The following is a 17,170-nucleotide window of genomic DNA, read 5'->3' as shown; positions in this document are numbered from 1 at the left end:
GAAATAATTTAATTGAGTCGATTTATTCAATATGGAATTAAATTAGGTGGTTGTGAGAATTATTCAACTAAAGAATTTGATTAAATAATTTAACTAAAGAATTTGATTAAATAATTTTTTTAAACATTTAATTTGGAAAATTTAAGTGATTTTTCTTGACTGGACCGACTGAGTCGTCATCGATCCGGACCGAACTAACAGCAACTGAACCGGCTCGGGGTGTTGTAAGGGTGTTGCACCTGTATCACCAGATATGGTGGTTCCGGAAGCTACGACGACAGCATCTCAATGGTCGGCGATAGTTGGTCTTCGGTGGTTGAATAGTGGAAGAGTTACACTGTAACCAGGACTCTACAGAGAATTTTATTTTTAAAATTAAAAATTTTAAAAATAATATTATTTCAATAGTTTAATATTAAATTAAATTTAATACTTATCTTAATAGTATTCTATTAATTTTATATTAAAGTGATTATCTTAATATTAAATTTAATTTAATGTTTATCTTGTAGATAAACATTCTATTATTTTAATAAGATTTAATATTAAATTTAATCTAATATTAATATTATATTAATTTGTTATTAAAGTGATTAAGTTTAATCATAGTTGAACTCTCTAAACTCTCCTATATAAAGAAAGTCTTGGGTCATTATTTTACACATACTTGAATTCAAGAGAAAGTTGTAGAGAGAAAATTAAAAATGTCTAGATATTTTTTTATGATTTACAACTTGACCCAAAAGTTTAGAGAAATTACGAAATTACCCCACTGGCAATTTTTGTGAAAAATTTTCTGATTTGAAGCGAGCCAACACTCGACAAACATGAGCTTGAGGATAACGGAGAAGACTACTCAGTCAAATCACTCATCTTAGACAAATCGAAAAGGTACAATTTTGATTAAATGTTTATTACTTTAGATATCACAACCAAGATCTTGTTTTGGATTTTTTTTTTAAAACTTTGGTTTTTCCCTTAATTTACTTTCCGTTATGTTTTTCATGCTTTTTTTCCAACATTGGCCTTGTAATTTAAACTAGGTTAAATTAAGAGGTACTCGATAAACTATTCTTTTGACCTCATTTACCTAGATAACTTCTTAGGGTTTAAGCACACATAATTTAATCCAACTAATACTAAGGCAAACCCTAATTCTTTAGTTAATTAATTCTACATCGGATCGTTAATCTCTCTAAGGTTTTAGTTTATCATGAATTTAGATGCAATTTTCCTTAAATTCAATTCAGATGTTAAAACAAATATCAAAATAAAAGTAAAGGGAAAAGAAAATTTTGATCATTTGGATTTTGATTGAGCTCGGAATCTAGAAACCTGTTAACAGTCGTCAAGTGAACAACAATTGAAAGGCAACACAAGAGAAAAACTAAAAATTACTAAAGAAAACAAAACAAAAATTGAAATTGAATCCAAAATAAAAGTTGACATCAAATTCCCAATGAAAACAAACCCTAATTTAGAAAACTAAAAATTAACTAAAGGAATAAGCTACCTAATCAAGCATTAAGCATTGTTATTTATAGTTATCGTGTTTTATGACCATATTAGATCCATTACAAGTGAATAAACATAGTTAAAATGATTTGTACAGACTAAAAAACCCTTAATTGTAATTTGGCCCTCGTCGAATCGGTGTCGCGACATCGAAAATAAATTATCTTTCCTGGAAGTATCAAAGTTGCATGTCGCGACATTGAGTACTTGTGTCACGATATCAAGGCCTTCGTATTCCTTTACATGCCTTTGAAGTTGGATGTCGCAACATGGAAGAGTTGGTGTCGCGACAACATCGACTTTGCTCTCCTAGCTTGCATTTAAAGTTCATTGTCGCAACACTGAGAATTGGTGTCACAACATTGCCGTATCTGAATCCAGATTTTGACCTTTGAAGTTGGTTGTTGCAACGCTACCAATGGATGTCACGACATTGGAGTCGTTCTTTAAATTCCTTAGCCTGAAATGGTATCCTGCACACTCAATTAACCCATTAGTCATTCCTTAGGCCCGTATTGGCCTAACGGAGCATCAAAGCACCTAAAAGTGCGTAAAAATGCTTATTATATTGAAATCAGACATAAATTTATTAAAATGAAAAACTACTAAAAAGCTAAGTAAATTGCCTGAAAATAAGCTTATTAAGTGCTGGAAAGAACCTCATTTGCCACAATGGATTGTGGAAGATCAGGTCCTAACTATGGGAGTAGCACGACGAGTGGAGTTACAAATTGACGAGTGGAAGGGCAAGGAAGATTTTGAGGTAATCCACTTAGATGATTATGACCTTGTTCTTGGCTTGAACTTCCTTGACCGGATTAAGGCGCGTCTTTGTCATTTTGTTGGTTGCATTCTTATATTTGATGATTCGCAACCACGATGTGTTGTGTCAGTAAATCAAGACATGAAGGTTGGGATGAAGGTATTTTTAGCAATCCAGCTAGTAAAGGATGTTTCGTATGGGAGGAACATCGACTTGGTAGAATAGAGCACCAGGAAGACCTCCTCGAAAGTGTTAGAGGCGCAGGAAACAAATATGAAGCTTATTAAGTTATTAGTGGGGCTACGACTTATAAGAGAGGTGGGTTGTGCATTGGACTTTGGGGGTAAAGTGGTGATGCAGACTAGGTAGTTGAGATGAGTAAATGATGTGAACGAGGTACATCTCAAACACATTCCTAGTGTTTTTCATTTTAGCTTACTGTTAGCTTGGTAATGACATAATAGCCCTTTTAGAGTTCTAAAGTGGGTAAGTCGAGGGGCTGACAAATCAAAGTTGGCGAGAATACTCACGGTTAACCCTGTGTTCAATGTGGGTGTGTCGAAGCTTATTTGTGAGGATCAAGGGGATCTCAATCAAGGCAAGTAAGAGTGGTAGGCTCTTATAAACTAGATGTACCAATGAGTAGAATGGTTCAAGCTAGGAGACGATGGAAACTGAGGCAAAGGTTTTGAGGGGCGAGACTACCTGATAGTGAGACTAGTCAAAAAAGAGCCAGGGCATCGAGAAAGTTCAATAGTGAGTCAATCTAGTTCCATTCCGAGGACGCAACGAAGGCATTGCGAGATGGGTGGGAGAGAATGTCACGAACCACGATTCAAAACCCGTGACCATTGCACAAAAAGCGTATCATGGAGGTCAACTTATTAAGTGGGGCTCATTTAACCCATTTGAGCTGGCCCAGTGAAACACTTATGGAAAGTTAGGACTACCTTGGTAAATATGGAAAGTAATATTTGAAGATATGTAATTTGATAAGATTTGATTTTGTAATCTTAAAGGATCGAGTCAATCCCTTAAGAATCTCAATTGTAGATAGTCTTTAATCTCGACTGTTGATGTAACCCAATCTGTACCATTGATTTTGGGGGAGCTCAACTATAAATAGAATTCTTCCCCTTTATTTGTAATCATCCCATTCTTTGTACTCTTTATGGAGTAATAGAATAATTTGAGAACATTTATTCAAACACTTGGCGTGTTTTACTTTCTTGTGGCATTTTCTATTTTTTCATTGTTATTTTGGCTTGGACTACTTCCGCTTTATTTTTAGTGCCTTGGGGAATTTCTATAAAGAATTCTCACTTTGCGAGAGTTAGGTTAACTTAGACGGATTTGAACACAAGAAATTATCTAAGGTCACACGGATTAAGACTAAAATTCTAACCCCGTGACACAAGTAATTTAATCTTTGAAAAGATTTGAACCGAACGTAATTTAATAATAAAAATATAATACTTTATTTAACTTTAATAAAAATATCTAATATTATTAAGTTTATACAATACTCTAAAGAAAATTTAATTATGATTTAATTTGATAAAATTTCAAATTGATTTAATTCGGACGTAAATCCTTTTTTATGAAATGCTTTGACTATTGAAGATGTTCACCATTGATCTTAGTTTAGTCCTTTACACCGTATTAGTGTAGGCCTAAATTAATTATAGGCTACCAACTTTCAAGTAATTTTCTTTATACGACAAAATGATAACATCTCACGTGAGAATTATTTACACAAATAATTAATTAATATATTTTAATTTCTTTGCTTTCATTAGTTGGAAAGGTATATTTTATTTAAAAATCTGAAAAGAATAATCTTTAAAATAATATAAAATCTATTTTTCTTTGTGAATTATAATATTAAAGTAAAACTCGAATAATAAATGTGATTAGTACAACTCAAATTCAAGTCACTTTTAAAGCGATAAACACTATTAACCATCGATCATCATATGGGGTTCAATATAAAATCTTTTTGATTTTATAAAAATTATAATTTATGTATAAAATATATCTTGCAAAGGTTTTAAAATTATGAATTTTCACCTTATTGTTATATTCAATAACGAGAAATTAAATAAAAATAGCGAAAAAATTTGAATGTCGAATTTTTAATTAAAAAGGCCAAAACTTTTTTTTGCTAAAAATAGAATAAAATTAGTAGTAAATCACTAATTTTTCCATTTATCAGATAACTGTCTGCACAAACTCAGTTAGGATCAACTGATTTAATACATGTTTAGTTCAAATTCGCTTCCTAACTCAGATTTAACAACTGAGTTAATCTCATTCATCCTCCGTTTCGACGTGGGAGTTCCGTTATCCGACGTGGACGAAGCCGATGATAACCAAGCCAAAGACGAAGCAGGCTCCGGAGACCGCCGCTTGTTATTGCTCACTCTTACCGGTTCCACCTGATCCGACCCAACAAGGTGAGGGAAATTCAGCTTGGCTTTCGCGCCGCGCATTTCGAAAGCCGCTCTATCATAAGCCAACGCTGCATCCTCAGGCGTCTCGTAAGTACCCAACCAGATCCTCGCACCTTTCCTCTTCGGATCCCTTATCTCCGCCGCGTATGTCCCCCACGGCCTCCTCCTCACACCCTTATAATGCGCCTTCTTCGGCAGCGCGTGGGGTTTAGTTTCCACCACTTCGGAATCAGCATTCACTTCTCTGGTCGGAAAGGAGACATTTAATTCTCCAGCGACGGCGAAATCATCCAAAAACTGATCAAAGGTTATCCATTGATCAACATTAATAGTATCATCAGTCGCCGGACATTGGGTTTCAAAATCATCTTCCAAAAGATACCGACCAATAGACTCCAGAAGGCCGATATCGACACTTTCTCCATACATTTTCCTGTTTGACGTTGACACCTGAGACTGGGACGTGTAGGTTTGAATTTTTTTGAGTCCACTTTGATCATATATATAAATGGATTTTCTTTTATTACAATGACGATTCTATTTCTGGGAAGTTTCACTCTCAGGGGGTTGAGGCTTTGAAAATTATATGTAATTTGATCACGTTTTTGAAGTGCCTCTTTAATGTTTGTTTAAACCTTTGCTTTTGTACTAAACAATTAATTGGGACAAAAGTCCAATATTATTCCACCATTGACCAGCTTGTCTGAATTATTATCCACTTTTTCCAAATATTTCTCAACCAAAAATCCCCCACTTACTCTACTAAATAATTCCCACACTAAATTATTTTTAAAAATTTTCATATATCTCATTACAATATTTGAGAATTTTTATTTAAATTCCTAGATTGTTAAGGTTTTTTATTTTTTTTTTAAAGTCTAGTTAGTGAGGTCTAAGAGTTGATTTGGCGATCAATACGGTAGATTAATACCCATCGGCGAGTAGAAGAACATATATTATATTTAAGTTGATTTGATAATCAGTATCGAAGTTTAAAGAAAAAAATTGTTTGGATTTTAGTTTGTAAACTCATAATATTTAAAGTTGTTTCATGAAAAAGAAACTAAATTGTAGAAGAGAAGGGAAATGATAGTTTTTTATTGGTGTAAGTAGTGCGAACAGAGAAAGTCATGTAACAACAATTTTAACAATCCGGTGACTTAAATGAAAATTTTTGAATAATTCAGTGACTATTTTTTAATTTTTTAAAGTTGAGTAATCAAAACATAAGCTTTGCTAATAGTTTAATGACCTTGGGGTGTAGTTTACCTATTATTTTAAAATACTTTCATGTTAGGATTTTGGAGTAAAGCAACATTAGGTCTTGAATTTAATAATTTTTTCGAACTTGATCCCTAAACTTTTTTTATCCACATTAATCCTAAGATTTGATAATATTTTTCTATTTGATCATTGAATTTTTTAAAATATTATATAAAACACAACAAATTATTAAAATTATAACATCTCTCAAATGTCACGTCATTAATATATTAACAAAATCGAAGTTTAAGAAGTAAATTATAAAAACCGCAAAATCCCAAAATCAATATAGAGAAAAAATTTAAAGGACCAAAGAGAAAAATTTGACTAAATATTAATTTATACTTTTTAAAACCCCATTATCTCCAAAGATTTTGGCACTTAATTTGATTGCATTATTTGTCATAGATTTCATTAGTGGTATAACTTTTATTCAAGCGTTCATACTGTTTTCTTTTTATTTATTTATTTATTTATTCATTGGTTTTAACTTAAAATGAAGTTTTCTTTTGTTGGGTAGGACTTTAAAATGAGCATTCACATGTTACATATTATTATATATTATATTATTTTATAAGGTTTATAGGAACTTGGAGTAACATGTCTGCCATTTTACTCTGTGTTTGCAATATTTATCTTTTTCCATGAAGCTTCTCTTAATTTTTTATATAATTTTTATGAATTTTAATATGTCATTCAATTTATAAATAATAAGATTACGGAGTGAAAAATACGTAAAAAAATATATTTATTAATTGCAATGATAAAGTTGAATGTTTAGAATTATAGGTATTTTACGTTAATATATTGTATATATAAATAAAAATATTAATTCGATATGAAAGTAAATGTATATATATTCATTTCTTTAAATGTGTTTAGATTTAATCAAATCAAAATTTATATATCAAATCACATATTAAATTAAACTTTATATATAAATTTAATATTTATTTCTATTATTTAGTAGTAGTATTAAATTATGGTTAATTAGATAATTAATTTATGTCAGTAATTGACATATATATAATATTTAATGGATTATTTGTGTATAAATTTCGTAAATTATCAATAAATAATAACATGAAATTATTAAATAAAATAAAATATAATAATAAATATATAAATAAATAATAATAAATTTATTTTAATACAAATAAATATTTTAATAAACATGATTTTCATACGGTTTTTACTCTCTTTTTACTGTACTATTATTTGACCAAATCGCTCATTGTCATTGACTCTCAACTGGCTGATGTTAGTCTTTTATCGCCCATCTCGGTGGAAAATTTGTGGCCTTTTACTTTTAAGGAAAAAACATTTTAGTTACTAAAATATTATTCATAAAAATATATATATATTTTAAAATTTATGATATATAAAAATTATATTATTTATCAATTAAGCATTAACTCAAGTATTTCAATAACAAAGATGTGCTTTTATTTTGATTTAAAGATTGAAAAAAATTATGCTAAAAGAAATTATATTATTTTTATTGAATTGTTATTGAAATACTTGAGTTAATATTTATATATGAAAATTTAATTAATAAAAATGATTTTTAGCTTCATCCCAGTCTAAATTGAAGTCGTTAATATATAGTGATAGTTAATTAAGATGATATTTGAATTGGTATTACATTAAAATATTTTATTAAACAATCAAATAATAATTTTCGATTCACAAGGAAAAGTAAGATTAAAAATTAAAAATATGTTGATTAAGTTTTAGTTCGATTGGTATGAATATTATTATCAATATAGGAAGATGTGAGTTCAAGTACATCAAGCGCATTATCTTTTTAATTGAGGAGGGTAGGATTGAGCAAAATCGATTCTATTCGAAAAATTTAATAAAAATTTAAATTTTGAATTAAATAATTTAACTTAATCGAGTTAATCAAGTTATTCGGATCAACTTGAATAAAAAATAAAAAATTTCGATCATTTTGATAAATGTTTATCTTTTCAAAATTAAAAGTCAAAACCATTAAGTTAAAAATTAAAACTACGTCATTTTGATAAATATTTATCCATCAACCTTCCTTATATAATTAAATAGTCTTGTACTTTATTTTCTAGTTAAATAATAAGTACACGCAATATTAAGTATAAATAATAGGATTTGTTAATTTGATTAGATTTTAAAAAATTAAAATTGAGTTCTGTTGTTAAAATAAAATTTGTCAACTTGATTAATTCGAAATTTTTTTACTCGATTCGACTCGACTTGTTCGAATGTTCACTCTAAGAGCAGGGGTTATGAATAGTTGTAAATATTATATCAAAAAGAGATCCGCTCAGAACCTATAATGAGTTTATTAAAAAAAATAAGAAATATAAATAAAGGACTTATTACACTAATGAGAAATGGTAAAAAAAAATTCATTTTCAAGATTAAAAAAAAAACTATTATTTCGTTAGTGTTTTTTTTTTTTTTAAAATTCAGGGGTATTATTTTAGGTCCAAGTAAAAATGGGTCGGACTCAAATAATCCAAAACTGGTCTCCAAATGTTGACCAAGTATTCAATTGAACCACTTCCGGCGTGGCTTTATCCTCTGAGTTGCTTGCACTCTTCCTCTTCTTCGGCTTCGGCGAGCTATCTCTCAATCCGTAGGACATCGTCGAAGCTGAATGTGCCGGTGACCGGCGCCTCGAACCAACTCTAATCGGCTCCGAAGTGTTAGAGCCAATCAAGTGAGGGAAATTCAGCTTAGCCTTAGCCCCACGCATTTCAAAAGCGGCTCTATCGTAAGCCAAAGCAGCATCTTCAGGCGTCTCGTAGGTTCCGAGCCAAATCCTGGCGCCGTTCCTCTTCGGGTCCCTAATCTCCGCCGCGTACTTCCCCCACGGCCGTCTTCTCACCCCTTTAAAATTCATCCCCCTCGGCGGACGTGGCGCGTTTGCTTCACGCTCCACATTAACTATCCCTTCTTTCTCTTCCCCGCTTGAAACCACCACCTCTTCAACCGCCTCCGCCGCCGTAACCTCGTTAGAAGGAGTCCACCCAGAGTTTGCAGCGTCACGTAAAGCACTGTAAACCACCATATCCTCCGAATCATCCATTTTTAAGGGCAAATCACCCCAACTTTCATTCAAGAAAACACCACTGAAACTTAAACTCCTGTTGTAACAAGGTTGATCAACAAAAACACCATTATCACTGCTGCAAGTTATGGTTGCTGCTGGAATTTCATAAAAATCATCAAAAAGATAGTGATGAAAAGATTCAAGTATATTGAACTCTGACTCTGAAATAACCTCCATAAGCTTAAAAATCACAAAGCTTTGAACTCTTTTTTTTCTTTTGAGAGTGTAAGTGAACTATGAAGAGGTTGCCATTGGCCAAGGATATTGTGGGTTATATAAGGAGACATAATCAAAATGGGAACTAAAGCTAAAGCCAAAGCCTTGATGTTTTGCTTTCGAGGACATTTCTATGAATGTTCCCTTTAGGGCCTTTGGGGTCATTAATTTATAATTAATATTGAAGTGGAGGAGGTTGGGGGAAGATTTTAGTTTTCAATAACCTCGAGTGTTTACAATCATTTCTTCGAAAACAAAAAAGTTCAAAGCATAATCATATTGCTCCATCCGAGATGATTATCAAACTGTAATTTCATATTATTCATATTTTTTTCTAATTGAAAAAGGAAAAATAAGAAATTTTTTCCCGGAAGAAAAAATCTGTTTTCTCATTTTCCTATTAAAAATAGATAAAAATGATACAATCTTTTCTCTTTGTTCCAAAGCTTATAATGTATGGAAATATTAGGGTTTTGGAATATTTTTTTATGTTTTTTTTTAATTTATCTTGAAAGTAGCCCTCATTTATTTTCTAATTTTTAGGATAACATTAATATTTATTTTCTTTCAAAATGTTTTAATCTTTTACTACATTCAAAACCAATCAAATAGAAGATCGATCAAAGTGTTTGGATGATATATGAAATTTAAGTTTAAAAGCTGCGATTCCATGTAAACGAATCAATTCTATTTTTATTTGATATATAATTAATTTTAATTCTTAGGATAACTGTTAATATTTATTTTCTTTTAAAATGTTTTAATCTTTCTTACTTTCAAATTCAATCAAATTGAAGATCGATCAAGTATTTGGATGGTATATGAAATGTAAGTTCAAAACTACGATTCCATGAAAACGAATTGAATTCTATTTTTTATTTAATATATAATTACTTTTAATTTTTACGATAAAAATAAATATTTTATATTTAAAATAGTGAAAATAACTTAAAAGTTCTATTGTTTTTAGAAATATTAATGAAAAATCCTTGAAATTTTGTCAAATAATATTCAAAAGCTATAAAACAAAACTCATTTTATCAAAATAAGTTTGAAAATAAAAAAAATTAACATGGAAAATTTGAAAATCAAACCGATTTGTGATGGACGATTAAAAAAAAAACTAAAAAACTCGATCGAACCGAACCGATATCACCCTTACCTGACTGAGTTGGTGCCACCCTCAACTGGGTCACCAACTCAATTAGGAAGTTACGAGAATACTCCCTCCGTAGTTAAAATAAATAATATTATTCGAGGATATTTTAGTATTTTTACTTTTAAAAAATCAATAAAATATGCCTATGGTGAGATTTAAACCCATGCCAATTACATTAGATAAACTTTTAATTTACCATTTAGCTAAAGCTTTATTTTGATATTTATATACATTTTAATTTTATTATGCACACTTTTATTACCCCTATTAGTTGTATATTTATACAATTTATTAAGTGTTTTACTGAATTTGTGTTATCTTCAACCGGTCACCAACTCAGGTAAGAAAATTATGGAAATGCTCTTTCGTAATTAAAACCAATAAATATTATTTGAAAGTATTTTAGTCTTTTCATTTTCATAAAAACTAATAAAAATATGCATATGATAGAATTTGAACTCACGTCAATTGGATTAATAAAATCTTAAGTTTATCTCTCCACAAAAACTTCATTTCAACACGTTTTATACCTTTTTATTTTAATATGCACAAATTATTATCTCTATCAGTTGTGTATATTAATAATGTTGTTAATTGAGTTAGTGTCACAAATTAACTCGACACTAACTCACGATCGATAACAACGCCATGATAAATAATTGTAGTGCATTTAGTATTGTTAGTCTAATGTATTATATTGTTAATTCCATGTGTTATTAAGATTAATTAGTTTCAAATTATAAATTTCATTATTTATTTTATGTTTTGTTAAATATGTAACTATGTTTTAAATCCATGATTTCCGCACGTATACTAATATAGTTCTTATCATTATCCATAACTCTTCTTCAACCCTTAAATAGAGAAATAATGCACTTCAGCACACTTGAACTCATGACCTCTTATACTGACAACAATATCAATATTAATCGAAGTAAAACTCAATTGACACCAATTTAACATATTTTAATTACATCACAAGCTAGGGTTTTCATGTTCCATATTTTCCTCTCTTATTCTTTTCAAAACAAAGCATGCTTAATTGACAATAATTAGAAACAAAGTAGGAAGACATTAATGGAAGACTCGGTGTTGACATTTTCGTAAACTCGGAATATTTGAAAACGACAGAAGATCTTCTCCAGACATTAAATTAGTTTATGTCCTATTAATTGTCCTAAAGATTTATGACTTACGTACAGTGGTACCACTTTTAAGGCTCTTTTTTATTTCCTCGTGTTGTAAGAGTTAATTTTTCGTACAAAACTTTTCTAAAACGAAGGTTGACTGCTTATACATCGTACAAAATTTTCCATATGAACACAAAGATTTTACATCTTGATTCTGATTTTGAATTTCTTGTGCAATTTATTAATTAATATTTTAGATTTTATTTAGGTGTAATGATAAATTTTAATCCCTAATATTTATTTATTATGTCACTTTAACCTTTAATTTTCAAATTTTAATTAAATTATTTTCTTTTAGATGGAAAAACGAACGTGGTAGTATACATATAATTCATAAAAATCTAAAAGAACAAATAATAAAAAATATTGAAAGTTTCAATAAATTAAAATAGTTTATAATTTACGTAGATTGTCAAATGAGCCTTTGAATTTCATATTCGAAGTTGCGATCAAACTAATTCTTTTTAATGAATTGATTCAATACATTTTTTATGCACCGATAGGTGCTATATCGGATTTGAATCATATTCTGGATCAATCTATCTTGATTAACTGCTTCTATTATGTTGTTGCTAGCAAATACCACTATTTTTTGTTTTGGATATTCCAAATCATTCGATCCAGACCTATTTTTTTCTGATCATTCAATAAAAAGATTCATTTTCTTCATAAAAAAATATGAGGTAGAGCCAATAAAGGTTTCTTTTTCGATCCATCCCTTGAGTTGAATACCTCATTCAAGAATTGTTTTTGATCCAATCCGTAGAATCAATAGAAAATGTAAATCCCTTATAATACATCAGATCCGACATTATTTCGTAGTGAGAATTGTAACTTTCCATGAATTTTCTATTTCTCAGTCAACGACGAAACTTTACGTATTTTATTTTTTTGAAGATTGACGAATCAAATGATATTTTTGTTTAAATTTTTGCCTCTTCTTCATCTTATAAATCAAAATTTTCTTTGCAATAATAATTCAATTCTTATTATTATCAATGATACAAATCTGGATCCAGGGGCATACCCTTAAAAGAGATGATATACATCAATTTGAAAGGAATTATTTTGAATTAAGTGTTCTGACATTTGAGGACTAAAATTCTATAAAAGCGTGTGAAATTCAAAATTCTAAGGCATTATTTTTCTAAGATATGGTTTCAATTCAATTGTAATATTTTATGCACTGCGCCATACCTCAGGGGGATTGCTTTCAATTAATTAATTTAATTTTAAAGACTTTGGAATTTTCAATTGTTTTTATTTGGACTGATGTGAATTTTATAATAAGCAATAATTGTTTTGCTTTTCTTTTTCTTTTTTTTTTTTTTTTTTATATTTAGCATGTGGAAATCATGATGTTTTCTTCTTTATTATTATTATTTTAAAAGCATCATAATTCTTTTGATGTCTTAATATAAATTTGATATATGTAAATATAATAATTATATTTTAACTCTTATAAAAATATATAATTCGATTTTAACTTTTTAAAATAAAATTTTAATTTTACCCGCTAAGGATGTTCCTTATGTAACAATGGAAATTAACTTTACGACATGATTGTTATAATTATTTTTCTTCTTTTTAATAGAATTAGTATGGTTTCGAGTCACACTTTGCATTGGGTTAATTATTTTGGAATAAATAGTTAAAATTTAGAGATTACAATATGCTTCAAGTTTTTGTACTAGCTATATATTTAGAATTTAGTTCTCATGTTAATGGACTTGAATTTAACAAAAAATTTAGCGATGTTAATAATTCTTTAAACTTACATTAATATTTTAATTAGAATAAAATATTTAGACTAACTAATAACATTATAAACATCGAGGTAACGTTGGAAAATATTAAAAAAAAAAAAAGAGAGTAATGAAATGTGTCAACGAAGGAAGGACTTGGGGCTTTTATATAGTATAGATATACATATTAATTAGGTGAATAAGTCTTTAAATTACCCTTAATAACCTTTTTCTTGTAATTAGGTAAGTCTAACATAAGCCTAATTGGTGCAATACAATTAAAAAAGCATCCAATTAGCTAAGTCTAAGCCTTTGGTCATAATTTATTTAAGTGTGGATTTGATGTTGGGACAGAATTTGTCTTCATTGTAAGAAACTAAAGAATTCATGTCCTTAATTTATAAAAAGATATTGATATTTCTAAAGATGAATTTATTAGAATTGTCAAAGAAATTGATGGATCACATAATTAACTAAGACCCATCTCAAAGTCTGAATTATTTAACCACAGCACTGTAATTTCACATCATCATCATTCATCAGCAACCCATTGTAACAATGACTCATCCTCAACATTTACTAATTAAAGGGTTAAATTTAACATTTAGTCCCTCAATTTAGTAATTCTTGAATTTGGATTCTGTTTGAAGTATGATGATATGACATTCTAAAATTAATTTCTTTGTAATTTTTTTTAAAAATTTAGATAGTATATATATTTAAAATTTTAGATAATCACATCATTGTACCTTAACGGAATCCAATTTTAAGGACTAAATTGAGAAAACTTGTCAAGTTCCAAAAACTTAGGCCTTATTGGATTTAATTTGTTGTACATGTTTGATAATTTGAAACAAAAACAATTTAATAGAATTTTTACCATAAAAAAGTGTGAAAATAATAAGTTGATACCAACAGACTAATATTTTTAATTAATTTAAGTTTATTTATTTTAATATTATATTGTCTTATATAATTTTTACGTTTAAATTTTAAATTTTGTTTAGAATAAGGTGAAATGTTTAAAAGTTAAAGATAAAATTATTGTAGAATATAATTTTTATAAATTTAAAATCTATATTCATCAAACAATCTAATTATATATTCCGTAATTAATTTTAAGTAATATGTAAAAAAGATTTTATAACTTAAATTTTAAATACTTAATTTTCAGACATTTATTTTTCAATTAGATAAAAAATTTAAGAACTAAATCAAAAAATTTTACCAAATTCAAACGCTAAAACAATAAAGAAGTAGGTTACTAGGTAGCTCACATTTTTTTTTGTTAAATAACTAAGTTTCATAATTTATTTATTTATTTTAAAAAAAGCACGTTTGGATTCATTCAAAATTAAAATATGAAATTTCGTAGAAATAGGGAATATTTCAAATAAAATAAGTAAAAGAGACCCATCACTTTCAACTTTCAAATATGAAATGGCTGTAGATTCTTCCATGGTTGGACTTTAGGGTTTATATATTTTCCAGCTCTTCATCAGTTTCTTCAAAGAAAAAAAAAAAAAAAAGACTAGCTTTGTTCCATTATTTTCTTAGAATCCAAGCAACAAAAAAGAAAATGTGGGTTAATGAGACTAAGTCAGAATCTGACCTTGCTTCCTTGGACATCATTAGCCAGAATCTTCTAGCTGATGATTTTGAAGCTTCTTTAACTTCTTCAGCCATGGTGTCCAGCTTCAATGAACCCTTTTTCGGCAGCTTTACAAGTCTCCTTAGCTCAACAAAGCCTGACGAAGCGGAGGAGGAGCCGCCGCGGGAAGCGAGTCAAGCGGAGGCTGCTGCAGCGGTGGCGGCGCGTGTAAAACCGGTGCATTACAGAGGAGTGAGGAGGAGGCCGTGGGGGAAGTACGCGGCGGAGATAAGGGATCCCGACAGGAACGGTTTAAGGGTTTGGTTAGGGACTTACGAAACGCCGGAGGACGCTGCGTTGGCTTACGATAAAGCCGCTTTCAAAATTCGTGGTGCCAAAGCTAAGCTCAATTTCCCTCACTTAATCGGCTCGAGTAAAGCCGAGCCAGTTAGAGTCGGACCACGGCGCCGGTCACCTGAGCCGTCGTCTTCTTCGTCGTTGTCCACGGTGAATACTACCGTCTCGTCTATGTCAAAGCGGAAAAAGAGGGACAATTAACGGCCTCGAATCAATATATAGATGACAGTCTTTGTGTGTGTGTGTTTTTTAAGATTATTTTCTCTAAAATTTGAAAAATGAATTTTGTAATATATTTTATCATTCTACCTATTATTGTAATTTTAATTCTATATTAAATATTATTTTCATTATTCCACTACAAATATTAATAAAGAGAAAGAATTATGTGAAACTGTAATTTCACTTTCAATAAAAAATAAAAATTAAATTTTTTCTCTTGATTTTTAGCATTTTTAGTTGGATTTAGATTTTTTTCAGGAGGAAGAAGCTAAAAATCAGAAGTTGAAAAGTAGAAGGAAAAATCTAATTTTTCATTCTCATATTGGAAAGGGATAGGGATAACGTGGAATCACAGTTTTATGCAATCTTTTTATAGTAAAAGAAAAAAATAAATGTTTGTTAGATGTTAAATACCAATTTTATTTTTCCTCTTTTAAAAGAAACAAAATTAAATAAAACTAAGAAAAATTATACTCTAGTTCACTTTAAAATAATGTCGTTTCTATTTTAGTTACTTTAAAATTTTTGTCAATTTAGTTACTCTAATTAATATAATTGCTCGAATTGTCATTCTTTGTTAAAGATTCTTTTAATCTACTAACAGATAGCCGGCCTTTTTTTTTTTACTTTTAATTAAAGATATAGATATCTCTATAATTAGTCCAAAATACTTTTTATTTATTTATTTGTGTTGAGGTTTCGTTTTACTTCCCCTAGGAGAAATCCTTCCTTATTTATAAGATATGGTTCTCTTGATGTAACATATTAAAAAGGTAGCATAATTTAGAACCACACGTTCCTCTTTTAGGTTTGACGCGTATTCTATGTGTCTTTCTGACAGGGTTCACACGTATCCCACCTTGAAAGGCCACGAAGTGTTGATATTCCATCTTGCACAAGTTGTGAGTCATCCCCTATAACAGATAAGTGATTGTGTATCCCACCTCGCAAGGCCATGAGGCATGCTTTCAAGAGCACCTCGCATATGTAACACCCCAAACCCGTGACCGTCACCGGATTCGACCACGAGGTGTTACCGGGCTTACTTCCCTTATTTCCCTCTTGGAAATTATGAAATTTTTGTTTCAGGCAGGCTAGCGAACTGCGTCACTGTTACCTTAAAAATCATATCTCGAGTTCCAGAACTCGAAAACCAATTCTGTAAATTTTCCCTGAAACTATACTCATATATCCATCCATGGATTTATTTCTAGAATTTTTGGTTGGGCCAATTGGTACAGTTTATTAGTTAAAGTCACCCATGTTACAGGGGTCGACTTCACTGACCTTCGTGCGTTACAACTTGAATATCTCTCTGTACAGGGCTTTAATACTGGTGCCGTTTGTTTCTAATGAAACTAGACTCAAAATAGAATCTGCACATATAAGGCATGACTTATAATTATTTCTGGATAATTTATAGTAAATTTTCAAAGTCGAGACAGGGGATCCAGAAACCGTTCTGGCCCTGTCTCACGAGAACTTTAATATCTCTCAGTATACTGCTCATATGGTCGTTTTGTTTCATCCATATGAAAATAGATTCATCAAGGTTCAATTTCATAATTTATTCACTATTTAATTCTACTTCTACTATTT

At 29.8% G+C, this 17,170-nt stretch overlaps 3 protein-coding genes across 3 annotated transcripts; 1 reads left to right on the top strand and 2 right to left on the bottom strand.

Moving 5' to 3' along the window:
• Positions 1 to 4,452: 4,452 nt before the first annotated feature.
• Positions 4,453 to 5,310, bottom strand: LOC108481630 (ethylene-responsive transcription factor 2-like). Its single transcript, XM_017784739.2, has one exon. The coding sequence runs from the start codon at positions 5,158 to 5,160 to the stop codon at positions 4,531 to 4,533; it is 630 nt and encodes a 209-aa protein (XP_017640228.1). The 5' UTR covers positions 5,161 to 5,310; the 3' UTR covers positions 4,453 to 4,530.
• Positions 5,311 to 8,343: 3,033 nt separating this feature from the next.
• Positions 8,344 to 9,446, bottom strand: LOC108482691 (ethylene-responsive transcription factor 13-like). The gene has a single exon (XM_017785812.2). It carries the CDS (start codon positions 9,266 to 9,268, stop codon positions 8,486 to 8,488), a length of 783 nt encoding a protein of 260 aa, XP_017641301.1. The 5' UTR covers positions 9,269 to 9,446; the 3' UTR covers positions 8,344 to 8,485.
• Positions 9,447 to 14,831: 5,385 nt separating this feature from the next.
• LOC108482696 (ethylene-responsive transcription factor 13-like) lies at positions 14,832 to 15,743 on the top strand. Its single transcript, XM_017785816.2, has one exon. The coding sequence runs from the start codon at positions 14,981 to 14,983 to the stop codon at positions 15,548 to 15,550; it is 570 nt and encodes a 189-aa protein (XP_017641305.1). The 5' UTR covers positions 14,832 to 14,980; the 3' UTR covers positions 15,551 to 15,743.
• The last annotated feature ends 1,427 nt before the right edge of the window (positions 15,744 to 17,170 follow it).

This window comes from Gossypium arboreum, chromosome 12, assembly GCF_025698485.1.
Source record: "Gossypium arboreum isolate Shixiya-1 chromosome 12, ASM2569848v2, whole genome shotgun sequence".
Taxonomy (NCBI): Eukaryota; Viridiplantae; Streptophyta; class Magnoliopsida; order Malvales; family Malvaceae; genus Gossypium; species Gossypium arboreum.
The sequence above is the reverse complement of the archived record's forward strand: the minus strand, read 5'-3'. Positions and strand labels throughout refer to the sequence as shown.